At 48.3% G+C, this 14153-nt stretch overlaps 2 protein-coding genes across 2 annotated transcripts in view; one reads left to right on the top strand and one right to left on the bottom strand.

Moving 5' to 3' along the window:
* ABAT (4-aminobutyrate aminotransferase) overlaps positions 1–3357 on the top strand; it is an 88706-nt gene extending 85349 nt beyond the window's left edge. The window contains exon 16 of the mRNA XM_027117441.1: positions 219–3357. Coding sequence (XP_026973242.1) covers positions 219–340 — 122 coding nt within the window. The 3' untranslated portion in view covers positions 341–3357. The remainder of the gene's footprint in view (positions 1–218) is intronic.
* An 8135-nt stretch (positions 3358–11492) lies between these two features.
* On the bottom strand, positions 11493–14029 carry TMEM186 (transmembrane protein 186). The gene is made up of 2 exons (XM_027117438.1): positions 13964–14029; positions 11493–12913 (listed from the first exon to the last, which is right to left on the bottom strand). The coding sequence occupies exons 1-2, from the start codon at positions 13964–13966 to the stop codon at positions 12278–12280; spliced, it is 639 nt and encodes a 212-aa protein (XP_026973239.1). The 5' UTR covers positions 13967–14029; the 3' UTR covers positions 11493–12277.
* Positions 14030–14153: the final 124 nt, after the last annotated feature.

The following is a 14153-nucleotide window of genomic DNA, read 5'->3' as shown; positions in this document are numbered from 1 at the left end:
CAGCAAAGCTGGCCTTCAAAGTTGGAAGGGAGGGAGGGGAGAGAAGGGCGGCTGAGCGGGCCGATGAGCGAGAACGGGAAGGAGGGCTGGATGGGTGGCTGCAAGGAAGGACAGAATGGTTCGGACGGATGGGGTAGCCACCGTGTGTGACCCCGCCCGGCTCCCTGGCCCGTGACTCCGAGCCCAAGCCCCTAACCCACCCCCGCCTCTCCTTTTAGGCCTGATGCTGGGGGGCTGCGGCGACAAATCCATCCGCTTCCGTCCCACTCTGGTCTTCAGGGACCACCACGCACACCTGTTCCTCAATATTTTCAGCGACATCTTAGCCGACTTCAAGTAAAGAAGCCATTTCCTCCACGCTCTGAGGAAGCCCTGATCTCACCCCTTGTCAAATTGATTAGTTTGCCTAATTCATGTTTTCACTTAAAGTATCAGAGGTGAATGCATAAACTGGAGGATTATTTGTGGGGAGGGGATGTTTTTCGTGGCTTGGGGGGAGGGGAGGGGCTGGTTTGCTCTCTCCCTGCAAAGCCAATGGTGCACATTGGTTTTAAGCCCAGAAATTCTGCTTGAGCCCTGGACATAGTCTTAGATTGGGCCCCGAGGGTCCTGGCCAGGTTACCTGCCACCCTTGACCCCAACGATACCTTTGGAAGCCAGTCAGGGGAATGATACCTGCTCCTGGGGCTGGTGGCTGGGACTCCTGGGTTCCGTCCCTCTCAAGTGACACGTTCTGAACGGGGAGGACGCTGGCTCCCCCTGCCCTATGCAAACAGACATGCTTCCCCCTCGCGCCCAGGCCCCGAAGCTCTGAGCATGTCCCATGCACAGTCCAGTGACGGGCAGGACAGAGCATATTAAGGCAGGAGAGTAGGGACACGGCATTGAGCTTGGGGGTGTGGGAAGGGGTCTTCTGGCCTAAAGAGTAGGGCCACTCCCCTGATCCATCCGGGGATTCCTCTCCAAACTGTGAATTCTCGCCTTCATGGGGCTTCGTCCTGGGAGAATCTCTGGGTGGCATCGCCAACAGGTCTTACTCACCACCCTCGTTCCCCAAATTCCCTCCCTCCCGTTAAACGTCAGCCCAGACCTCTGTGGAAAGCAAGCTGCACCTGATCATCCCAGGGACACACGCCCAGGAGTGTAAGCCCAGGCCTGGGGCAGCAGAGACCCCTCCTCCTGTCCCCACGGCATCTGGGGTCTGACTTTGGACCCCTCGCCCCGGGACCCTGTCTCTAGCTCTGCTCATCCACCTCTGCTCCACTTCTGAGCCGTCCCAGGAACGGCTTTGCTGCTACATCAAAGCTGGACTAGGTTCTTCTTGCAGGAGGTATCATGAATTGAGGGCGCCACAGTTCCATGCAGGAAGAAGTAGCCTGTTGGTGCAAGGTGGCTTCCTTGTCGTTACCCCTGCAAGTCAGAGATTTTCCTGCCATGAGTGACTGTGAGATGACCAGGCAGGTGATACTTAGAGGCTTAATTGGATGAAGGCTGAGGCTAAGGGGGTCTCTGCTGGAGGCGAGACCATTTTGGAACTGATTTGACCTCAGATGCTCCTAAAAAGAGCATTTGGTCGTCCTCCAGCAATGAGTGTTGTTTAGCGGGTAGATGAAGGAAGTCTGTCCAAAAGGAAGCCACTTGGTCTCCTGGTGCCTTGGTTGACTATTTTGGGAGCCGGGCAGATCAAGATTCTCAATTCAGCACTTTTCTCTTTTAATAACTAACCATCCAAAGATCTCAAAGTGGTTTGGTTTTTTTCTGCTTCCGCTTTTCAGCAGATTTGGTCATCATCCTATTTTTGCCAAGAATGAAAGGCAGTCACGTGTTTAACAGACGAGGGGGAATCCCTGAATCCCGGTTCACCCTGCATTCCTGCACTCAGTGCTAATCCGTTGCTTTTAAGGAGCTCTGCCGTGTCCAAGGGCGTTCGCACTGCCAACTAAATGGAGCCTCCCTCTCTGCAAGCTTTCGCTCATTTGTATATTCATTTATTTATCCAGTCATTCATTCATGAAACTTGCATTAAATACCTGCTCTGTCCCAGGCCCAGTGCTAAGCACTAGAAATCCAAAGGTGAAATAAAACCTAGTCCCTGCTCTCAAGGAACTCACATCCCACTGCGGACAACAGAATCCTAAACCAGCAATTAATGCCATAATAGTCGTATGTGTAGGAACATCAGGAAATCAGAGGGAGTGGCCCAATCCACCTAAGGGTCAGAGGAGGTTCCAAGGAGAAAGTGACATTTGAGCAGGATTTTGCAGGATGAACAAGAGTTCACCAAGTAGACAAGACAAGGAAGAGTGTTGCAGAAAGGGAACAACATATGCAAAGACACATGAGTTCACAGCCTCACACTTTTCACTGGGGATCCAGATTCCACAGGCAATATCCCAAGATTCAAGGCCTTATTTAACAAACAAGCAAAATGCAAACCAAACCATAATTCATGTATGCTTTCTCCTGAGAACTTTAGCATTGGATCCAAACATACAATGAGATTGCTGGAGTCCAAAAGGTTTTTAAGCCAGGGCACAACCAGAAACGTTGGCTCTCTTTGGTGGAGAGAGTGGCTCCAATATTTTGTTCTCTCCCCACAGGGCACAGATAGAGAAATGAAATCTTTTTTATCTGGAAAGTCATTTCCAGACTTATTCACTCCTTATCAAGGGAAGTTACTTATAAAACTTTTTAAGCCATTTATCAGCCAGTCCTCGTTGACTCAGGGCATAGTGAGTTCCTGAGACGTTCTCTTTTGGAAGTGGAGGTGTAGCTGTGAGAATTTCAAGGAAAACCTTCTCAGCAGCGCTCAAGAAACTTGCTAGAGGTTGGTGAAAACATAGGGAGCCCAGAGGACAGGGTGCTGGCTCAGGCAGAGCCCACGCAGAAGAACTTCTGTGGCCGACGGTCCGGAAACGAATCCATCACACATTAGTGCCATAGAGTTTAGTAAATGTCGCCAGCAAATCTCATCACTTTTACAGAAAACAAGGTCCAGTCATGGCAAATCTTAGCACATCCTCACTTTTACTATAAATGGGTGTTTTTTAAATAATTTTTACTGACACTCAGTAACCATGCAAAATCGTGCACAACATTAATATAATCTGTATATCTATACCTGTCTATATCTATCTGTATATCAGCTCATGGTAGAAAACCATAGCTAGGGAGCCTTGCCAACTTACGCATACAAAGTGATCTTGTTTACAGTATTCTGTTGACAGTGCCAATAAATGATCGAGAAATAACACGTCACAGTGTAACTGATGACCATATGCGCAAGTCCATGAACTCGGTCTGTTTCCTGTGTTAATCAGTATTCTTAAATTAAAAACAAAATATTTATAATGGAAACATCAGAGTAAATGTGGTCTTTTTGGTTGGAAATGGTTTTGGTAAGGACTTCTTTCACAAGTTCTTATGAAGCGCCTATGATTAAGCACCTCTTAGGGATGTCTTGGGGGAATTCTCTTCCTGCGTTAAGTCTGCCTTGGGCTGAGAAGTCTGGTGAGGCCATTCAGTTCATCAGAGTTCATCCAAGACATGCCATGTAATGGGGATGGACAAGGTGTGGTCCTTACCCTCAGCTCACCTTCCAGTGGGGCAAAGGTCACAGCAACCCAGCGTAAGGACCAGGATACAGGAGGATATTGTACATGAACAAAGGATAGGCCCAAGTCAGGGTGGAGGTTAGGCCTCTGAGTTTCAACTTCAAGGTTGAGTGGGAACTGCTCCAGTGACTCAGAGGAGGGGTGGAAGGCATTCCAGACCAAGAGGACAGCTATAGCTGAAGGCACGAAGGCAGGATGCGGCAGGGACTTCTACAGCGTTCAGCATTACTAGATCACAAAGACAAGGAGAGCAGAAGAGCCTGGAGACCAGGCCAAAGAAACAGGCAGGGCTCGGACCTGGAGGGCCTCCTGTGCCAGTCTGGGCCTTCCATGAACTGATGGAGCAGGGTTTGGAGCAGGGGGGTAATCCAACATGCATTCTAGAACGAATGTCCTGATTGTCCACTGTGAACAAGAGAGACTGGGTGATCAGTCGGAATCTGTGGCCATCGAGATGACCAGGTGGCCCAACCAGGACAGCGGTAATGGGCTCCATTACCTGGATGGAGAGGGAGGGAAAAGCACAAAATCCACTACATCCAGGACAGTGACATTCAACACTAGAGGCACTTTGGAGTTGCCCTAAAGAACTTTGTAAATATCCTAATGCTCAGGCCCCACCCCAAACCAATTAAATCTCGTTCTCTCCCTCACGGATGGAGGTGGTAAGCTGATGACTGATGGGAATCAGCCGGGAGGCAGGTGCAGCGTGGGAAGGCACGGAAGAGATGCTGAGTCAGCACCTGTGGAAACGAGCTGGCTCTTTGGTCCTCCTGCTATCCTGACCTAGAACCGCGGGCCGTGGGCTCCTGACTCACCTGCACCCAGCTGTCTCAGTGGCCCTCCATGGCCCTTCTTTTTCTCACCTGGAAAATGTATGGTTTGGACCACGTGATTTCTAAGGTTCCTTCTGGCTGGGACACCGAACAGGTCTATGAAATAACTGACTAGGAAAGCAATATCTACCATTAAATATGCTTTTAAGAATAATCACATATAGTGATAATATTTATCATTTGTTGAGCATCTGCTATGCACAAGCATATTCTGCTGGGGCTTTGTCATGTTCACAACACACCTATGAGCCGTGTATGTGTCTGCCTGTTTGTGAGATGAGGAGCCTGATGCTCAGAGAGATTGGGGAACCCGCCCGGCATCACACAGCCTGGAGGCCAGGATTTGAGACACACGGGTGTGTGTGAATGAGCACATGCAGTCAGCACATGCAGTCAACCACTCAGGACCCTTCTCACCACCAGCCTGGCCACTGGCCTGGGAAAGTGAACTTGAACTGGTCAGCATTAGTGTGAGCTCCTAAGCGTATATCCCTAAGGCAGGTGGGTGGAAGGTGCCAGGACCTTTGTTAAAAACAGTCACTGTTTCCATTTTCTGTCCTTCTTCCCCCTTCTCCACCCCCCGGGGAGGCAGGACAAGGCAGTAGAATGACCTAACTCTGCTGCTTTCTAGCTGGGTGACCTTGAGTAAGTCACTTCACCTCTCTGAGCATCACCCGCAGAGAGTGATCACAGTAAAGCAGCTGACACTTACTGAGGGCTTCCCTGGACCAAGCGCTGTTTTTAAGTGCTTTTCATGTAGTAAGTCAGCCCCTTCAACTACCCTCGGTGGGTGCCTTTATTATCATTAATTCACAGATGAAGAAACCAAGGCACAGACAGTGATTATATTACTGGCCCACAGTCACAGCCTGGGAGTGGCAGGGCTGGGGTTCAAGCAGGTAGGAAGTCTTGCTTCCAAACCACGTGCTTCACCCTACACCTGCGACCTCTCTCCGGTTCTCCAACTCCAACAGCTGCTGGGAGGATTCAAGAAAATCTCGAAATCAGGACTTCCCTGGTGGCGCAGTGGTTAAGAATCCACCTGCCAATGCAGGGGACACAGGTTCAATCTCTGGTCCGGGAAGATCCCACATGCCGCGGAGCAACTAACCCCATGCACCACAACTACTGAGCCCGTGCTCTAGAGCCCAAGTGCCGCAACTACTGAGCCCACGCAACACAACTACTGAAGCCTGCACGCCTAGAGCCCGTGCTCCACAAGAGAAGCCACCGCAATGAGAAGCCAGTGCACTGCGACGAAGAGTAGCCCCCGCTCACCGCAACTAGAGAAAGCCCACGCACGCAGCAACGAAGACCCAACACAGCCAAAAGATAAAAATAAACAATAAATAAAATTTAAAAATCATGTAATCATCTCCTGACTTGTGGTAGGTGCTTAATACATGATGGTTCCTTTTGCCACTCAATCTCTGTGAACCTGGCTCACGTATAGTTCTAAATGTTAAACCTACTTCCCAACACGGGGACAAGTCCCACCAGATCCCAGAGCAGATTACAACTGTTAATCAGTAAAACGGATGTTTGTCACTAGGGTTGGTACAAACGTGGCCAGATGGTATTGACCCTGCCTGATTAACCCTCATCAGGCATGATTTTATAGTTGAATGAATGCTGCAGGATCAAAACAGGGCCATAAAAGTTGGACTCTGCCCAGGTTTCAAAGGGACCCGGTGGCTTTCCATCTGGGGACTCACAAGACCTGAATTCTTAAAGCAGCCAAGGGCAAGCTCCTAGTTATTTGGCTAACTCACCCCAGGCTGGTCCCCTGCAAGCAGCTAAGTCCATCAAATCTGTTCTGGGAAGTGCATTAAACATTTTTATTTATGATGGGCTGGGGGTGGGATATCTGGGCCTATGACCAGGTAAGGCTCAGTTCTGGTAACCGGTGTAGGAAGGACAACGGCTCCCAGCCATGCACACTGTGAATGTCCCCAGTTGGAGCAGACCTCACCATGGTCTGAAGGACTACCTGTCTCAGCTCAAGCTGCTCTAACAGAATATCAGAGATGGGGCAGCATAAACAGCCAACATTTATTTCTCACTGTTCTGGAGGCTGGAAGTCCAGGGTTGGGTCCTTGGTAAGGGTCTCTTCCTGCTTGTGTCCTCACATGGCACTGATTCCATCGTGGGGGCCCCACCCTCATGACCTCATCTGACTCCAATCACCTCCCAAAAGCCCCATCTCCAAACACTATCACATGGGGGGCTATGGTTCAACATATGAATTTTAGGAGGGGATACAAACATTCAGTCCCTAGCAACTACCATGTGAAAATGGATGTGCTACAGGTCACCCCATTTCCTGCATCTAAATAATACACAGCCCAGGGCAGGTGGGGTGCCCAAAGTCCAGATGGTTCTCAGCAGATGGGAATGAAAACCAGTCTACAAAATACAGACACGGTTGTATCACTAATGCTTTTAATGACTGTTTCCTACTGTCCACCCAGCTTCCAAGTCCAGAATGGAGATTCATGGTTGAGAAACTTTTCTCTTTACCTCGAAAGCTGGCAGGAGGGGGAAAGGATGGCAAAAGAGATTGTGTTTAGTACAGCATTTTACTTCATTTGTTAAGATGGATGACATGATCATTACGGAAATTTTAAACAATACTAGAAGGCCATAAAGTTCAAAGTAGACGTTTTCCCTCTGTCTCATCCACCTGAATCTTCTCCCCAGAATTAACCACTGTGAAAAATTTGGAATGCGTTTTTTTAAATCACAAATAGGATCATACAGAACTATATTGTTCTCTGATTTGCTTTTTCCACCTAACACTACCCCATGATTATCCTGTCACATCAGCAGATATGGTTCAACCTCACTCTTTTTAAGGGCATGTAATATTCCATAGCTTATTTAACTGTGTTGCCTACTAATGGCAACTTAGTTTACTTCCTGTTGTTGTTGTGTGTTTGTTTCACTATTAGAAACATTCAGTGAACATCCTCATATACATGCTTGAGTATTTCTATTAGATGATTATTTTGGAACTGTTTTCCAAGGGGGAAATCACCAATATAACCACACACCACCTGAATCTAAAGACCGTTTCCATTTTCTGAGAAGCTGCTTGACCATCAGAGAGGCATGGCTCTTGGGAAGGCCCAATCCCACACAATGATTCTCAAAACCTGGGGTGCCTTGGAATTACCTGGGAAGCATCAAAATACAGATACCCAGCTTCTGCCCAACCAGAATCTGCAGGGTTGAGCACAGGCGAGTTTTGTTGTTTTTGTTGTTGCTGATCTGGAGCAAGGGAACTGGGTACTACTGCCCTGCTGGTGCACTGCAGAAACCCTAAACTGTTTCCCTTGTCACATGCAATTTTAGCTTGGAAATAAAGGGATAGAATAATGCATTTGCTCTGTGTGCCCTCTGCTGGTACTGCATGAGCAAACCACACATCCAAGTGGAGGCTCTTTTGTGCCAGAACGGTGAGAACTGGGGCTGTCACCTCCCACTGAACTGACACTTCTGGGCAGTAATTGTCAAATCAGGCTACGCATGAGAATCCCCTCTAGGGAAACTGGTCATGGGCCTGGGCAACAGTATTTTTTAAGAGGTGTCCAGGAGATTCTACACACGGAGCCCAGGCGGACAACCTATTCTGTAGGAAAAAAAAAAAAAATTGGCCCAGGGACACAGAGGCATGTGTCATTCTGGTGTTGTCCACCCTGGTCATCTATTTCAGAAATTCCCAGCATGGCTGCATAGCAGAATTAGCCTCAAGCTTGACAAAAAGACCGATTCTGGGGATCCACCCCAGACATAATCAGAATCTCCAGGGGGTGAAGCTCACTCAGGTAAGTGCTTACAGGTAGCCCAACAGGCCTACTTAACTTTTGGTTTTAATAAGTCAAGGTCAGATCATTAATCCCTCTTAAGACATTTTATAGGCACAGACTGTGTCTTTGGGAGAAGAGGTTCACAGGAACTGAAGTCACTGACAAGCAGGTGAGGGAAAGGTAGGGAAGGAAACCAGCAGCTCTAAAGATTATATAATCGAGTCTTCTATATAATTGAATCCTCAGTACAACTTCTTGAGGATAAATAGTAACACCCCTGTTATACAGAGAGAGAAACTGGAGACAGACAGATAGACACTTCTATGTAGATACCTAGGGAGAAAGGCTTTTAGGCAGAGGAACTGTCAGTGCAAAGGCCCTGAGGCTGCGGGGTCCTTGATTATTGGAGGAAGAGCAAGGGAAATATAGCTAACTGAAGTGGTAAATGCAGAGTTGTGGATGAGAAGAAAGCTGGGGGTAGGGGCGGGGCCAGGCCATGCTGGGCCCTGTAGGTCACAGTAAGGACTTCAGCTTCTACAGCAGTGATGTGATTCTCTTTTTTAAAAGGATCACTTTGGCAGGACTTCCCTGGTGGTCCAGTGGTTAGGACTCCGTGCTTCCACTGTAGGGGACATGGGTTCGATCCCTGGTCAGGGAACTAAGATCTGCAAGCCACAAGGTGTGGCAGGAGGGAAGGAGGGAAGAAAGAAAGGAAGGATCACTTCGGCTGCTGCGAGAACAGATTCTAGAAGGGCAAGGATGGAAGCAGCAGGTTGCAATAATCAGAGGCTATGAGGGCAGCTTGGATCGAAATGGCAGGGCTGGAGCAGGTGAGAGCAGTCAGGTTCTGGTTGTACTTTTAGAGTAAAGTTGGTATAAAATTAAGTCAGTGGAACCACATGCCATTTACCCTAAGAGCCGGCACTTCTAAGTGGGTCTGCGGCTCTCTGGGAACCCCCAGGCCCACAACCGGGCTCTCGGTCACACCGTCCACGGCACTCACAGCCCCTCTATCTAGACAGACCCTGCAGATATACCCCAGCTGACAATGGGAGCCCAGCATTCCCAAATATCTGAGGGACATGGTCACACACTCCCCAGACCGTTGCCTTCAACTGGCTGGAATTAACACACGATGGGAATTTAACAGAGGCAATGACAAATCCATAAGTCTATGCCCTTTCATTTGCATCTTTAATTAAAAACAAATACAAATTAAAAGCTGTTTCCTCTTGTTCTTAAGAGCTCCCAAGCTTTCTTTCACTGACCTTCAAAGGCTCCCCACAGTGATTTGGATCAAATTCAGGGTCCTCCCCTTAGCAAAGGCACCCACCCCACTCCTGTCCAGGGCAGAAACGCACGCTTGTGTCCCCTCAGCCTGAACAAGCAGTGCTCATGTCCATCTCCTCCACACACCTGGGATCCCCAGGCCTCACCCCCTCAGGCCACCCCACTCTTCTCTTTCCTTGCACTTTCCCCCATTTTATTCATTTATTGGCTGTGTTGGGTCTTGGTTGCAGCATGCGGGATCTTTTGTTGCGGTGCGCGGGCTTAGTTGCCCCGTGGCATGTGGGATCTTACCCTGTCCAGGGATCAAACCCGTGTCCCCTGCATTGGCAGGCGGATTCTTAACCACTGCACCACCAGGGAAGTCCCTCCCCATTTCTAATTATACACATACACTTAGCATCCGCCCTCCCTCCCCACCAAGATGCTGTCAGTCCAAAGGCCCAAATCCTCCCCTTTTATGAACCGTGGTGCCTTCAGCACCCAGCGGAAGAGGTCTGGGATGACTGGTTGATTTGGAAGCCTGCAGGGACAAACTGCCTTGAATTACATGCTTTACTTGCTTCTGTGAAATGCAATAAATTGAGAAGACCTAACAACTTCTTTCATGTTATCGTCATTATAAAGTCACTTTTCTCAAAATGCCATTTGCAGTCTACACAAAGGAAAGATATCTCTCCATATAGCTGGCATTTATCACATTCTTTATAGCACTGAAAAAATGGAGATCATTTAAACAAGAAAGGTTATAGAACCAGCTACAACCACTCAGTGGAATATTTTGCAATTACTGATTTTTTTTTGCATAAAAAGTATTTAAATGAAAAAAAATCAAATAATCAGGGCCTTTTGTTTTTATCTATTTGTAAGGTATGCTGCCCATTTTTTCCAACTTTATTGAGATATAACTGACATACAATATGGTATTAGTTTAAGGTATGCAACATGATTTATATATGTATATACTGCAAAATGACTACCACAGTAAGTTAACATCCAGCATCTCACATAGTCACAAGGTTTCTTCCTTGTGACTGAATATTTTAAATGAATGTTTATAACTGACGTAGTCCTATGTTATAACATGAAGCAAAAAAAAGCCAATTTCAGATACAGGATAACATCTATGTTTTAAGTAAATACTGAAAGCACAGTGAGATACACACCCATTAGGATGGCTATTATATATAAAAAAAAAAAAAAGATGTGGATAAATTGGAACTCTGATGCATTGCTGGTGGGAATATAAAATGGTGTAGCCACTATGGAAAAGGTTGGCAGGTCCTCAAAAAGTTAAACTTAGAATTACCTTATGACCCAGTAATTCCACTTCTCAGAAAATACCCAAAAGAATTGAAAGCAGAAACTCAGATGTTTGTACACCAATGTTCACAGCAGCATTACTCACAACAGCCAAAAGGTGGAGACAATCAAAATGTTCATCGAAAGATTAATGGATAAACAAAATGTGCTATATACATATTATTCCGCCATAAAAAAGGAATGAAGTTCCGATACCTGCTACAACATGGGTAAACCTTGCAAAATTACGCCAAGTGAAAGAAGCCAGACATAAAAGGCCACACAGCGGATGATTCCATTTACATGAAATATCCACAACAGGCAACTCCATAGACACAGAAAGCAGATTAGTGGTTGCCAAGGGCTGGAGAAACGGGGTGTTGGGGAGTTACTATTTAATGGGTGCAGAGCTTCTGGTTGGGATAACGAAAAAGTTCTGGAAATGGAGAGAAGTCATGGTTGCAAAACACTAAATATACTTAATGCCACTTAGTGTACACTTAAAATGATTAAAAGGATAAATTTATGTTTATATTTTACTACGATTTGAAAATAAAAAAAGACTGGAAGGTCACAAAACAAAATTTAGTTATTGACTTCTGAGTGGTAGAATTAAAGATCATGACTTCTTTCCTCTTTGTTACAAATTATACAATAAGCATATTGCTAATTACGGGGGACATTACATATAACTGGCTTTATTTGATAAAGTATCACACCAGCATATAGTTCATCTGACTTTATCACACTGCAAAGCCTTCTGATGTGAGAGCCCCTAGACCGCTGGGCGGTGAACTTGCTCGGATTACAACCTTGCCCCAGTGGCTGTGCAGCTACCGCGCTGGCAGGATGAACGACCCAGCTCTAGGCTTCATCCTGGTCCCCCCGCCGCCGGGTCCACAAGGGGGCGCAGCACAGGGCTGGTGAAATCCCTACCCATTGCCTGGAAGCCTTTTGCGGCGCCATCACCTCTGAACTAACAATGACATTTATTGTTTATTCTCACACCCATCCCAGGAGACAGGGAGGATTTTTCCACTTTAAGATGTGAAAACCAAGGTTCTGAGAGACTTGATAACCTGCCCCAGGACAGGGATTTGGAAACGGACAGACCCAAGTCTTCTGGCTCCCGCCCCCCACCTCTCTCTTTGGTTTCACAGCAGTGTAATTGTTCGAGAGAGCTTGGCATCGCTTCCTCCAAGAACTGGCTCTTAACAGAAACTTCTGGCCATTATCTGAATGTCACACACAAGTGCAGTTAAGAATCTGCACTCAGGGCCTCTTTCTAAACCCAGTTACTTCTACCTCATGAATTTCCTTATCCCAAAAGACAAGTTCCCAGAGGCCCCGGCAAAGTCTCCAGCTGCCCGACCCCCTCCTTCAGCCCCGCCCACACCCTCAGGCTGCCTGCAGGAGGCCCCCTGTCCGTTCACTTGAACTTGTCCAGCATCCCAAACACCTGTGTGAAACGCTCTCGGTCCAGGATGCGTCCGTAGCGCAGGGTGAGGTAGAAGGTCTGTTTCCCACTGTACTGCTGGATCCGCATGAACAGCTCCTGAGGCCGATCCTGGCTTTCCGTCATGGGGATCACGTCGGCCACAGGGCAGTATGTCTCCTGTCGCCGGCCCCAGAAGGTCAGGTGGGCCACCCGCAGCATGGTGCCCGACTCATTCACGTACAGGATGCCCACCAGCCTCCGGAAGAAATGGCTCATCCAGCACAACATGGCCAGGGCAAAGCCAGCGATCCCGCCCGCCAGGCACAGGGAGTTGAAGGTCACGAGGCCCTGGGAGTACCAGTAGAGGCTAGGCGGCAAGGCCACCACCGTCAGGGCCGTCTGTGCCACCTTCAGCCGAGACAAGTACCCGAAAGACCTGATGGCATCAAACCGGTACACCATCTGAAATGTCTCTGTCTCTGTGCCGGGTGGTTTCTCCTTGGAGGTTGGTGGCCTGCTTCCCACCCACCTCCTAGGATCCCGCCCACTGCAGTACCACAGCCCGTGGAGAGGCCTTCCCCATACAGCTGGCCCTGGCGACCGCGGCACAGCTCGGAGGAAGGCGGCCTGAAAGGGAGACAGGGAGACCATTTCTCTCATGGAACTCAACCATGCTAATCACACAAGGAACAGCTGCAAAGCATCTTACACGGAGGTTCCCACCAATCCTGTGAGGCCAGCATCACTGCCAGAGATGGAAAGAAAGGTAAAGCCAGATGCTTTACCTCACGTGATCTTCACAAAAGCTGTTTGCGATGGGAACCACTACTTCTACCTTACCACGGAGAAAATTAAGCCCAGAGAAAGTAAGAAATTTACCCAAAGACACACAGCCAGTGAGTGGGGCAGAGTCTGACTTTTAAACCGGTCCTCTTTCCTCCAGACAGCTCAAGTAGGTATAGGAAAGGAGGCGCAGCCTTCATTCATTCAACAAATACCTTGAGAGGGCCAACTCTGGGCTGGCACTGGATCCACACCGTGTGTGACAATTCCCCAAGCAGGAAACTCAATCACTGTCCCAGTGGGGAACAAATCCGCAAGACATTCATCATAATAACTACCCAATTCTCGGTCAGGTTTAAAGCGTCATCTTGGGGTCGGAAGGGAAACGCTGTTTACTTGGCCTAAATTGAGGGATGGGGTAGAACGGAGGAGGAGGGAGGCGTCAAACCGTAGCACAAGGGTTTTATGAGATGCACAGTTCCACACCTCGAATAGTGCAGTGAAAGATACTTTGGGCGGTGAAGTCAGATCTGTGTTCCAATCCCGACTCCTACAGTCACCAGCTGTGGATCTTTGGGCAAATTACTCCACCTCTCTGGGCCCCAGTTTCTTCATCTTTCAAAATGGGGATCCAAAATATACTGAATGTGATGATGGTTTTAAAGCCTTCAAATGCACTTGATGCTCGGCGAGTGCTCAGTGAGTTTTAGTTATCGCCGTTGCTGGCCCACGTGACCTGAGCGCAGAGGAGAGCGGGGAATAACAAATCGGAACCCACGTCCCTCCCACGGATTCTCCAAATCAGAACCCCAGGTGTCTGCAGGCCTGCCCCAGGCCTGCCCCCGACCCACAAAACACGTCACCTCCCTTACTTCCCACCACCCGCCTTCTTACCATGACTCCAAGGCCGGCTGCCGGAAGTGAATCCCTCCTACTCCCGGAACCGCTAAGAGCGCGTGTTCGGCCCTAATAGGACAGCGTAGAGGAGCATTGCATTCTGGGATCTGTAGTCCAGAGAAACCAGCTAGCGCTAATCCGAGGCATTATGGGAGTGGATTCTCCTCCTCCCGGCGTGCCCTGCGGC

This window comes from Aethalodelphis obliquidens, unplaced genomic scaffold, assembly GCF_003676395.1.
Source record: "Aethalodelphis obliquidens isolate GAN/ISIS:26980383/991018 unplaced genomic scaffold, ASM367639v1 scaffold18, whole genome shotgun sequence".
Classification (NCBI taxonomy): Eukaryota; Metazoa; Chordata; class Mammalia; order Artiodactyla; family Delphinidae; genus Aethalodelphis; species Aethalodelphis obliquidens.
Note: the sequence above shows the minus strand (reverse complement) of the source record. Positions and strands in the feature narration are given on the sequence as shown.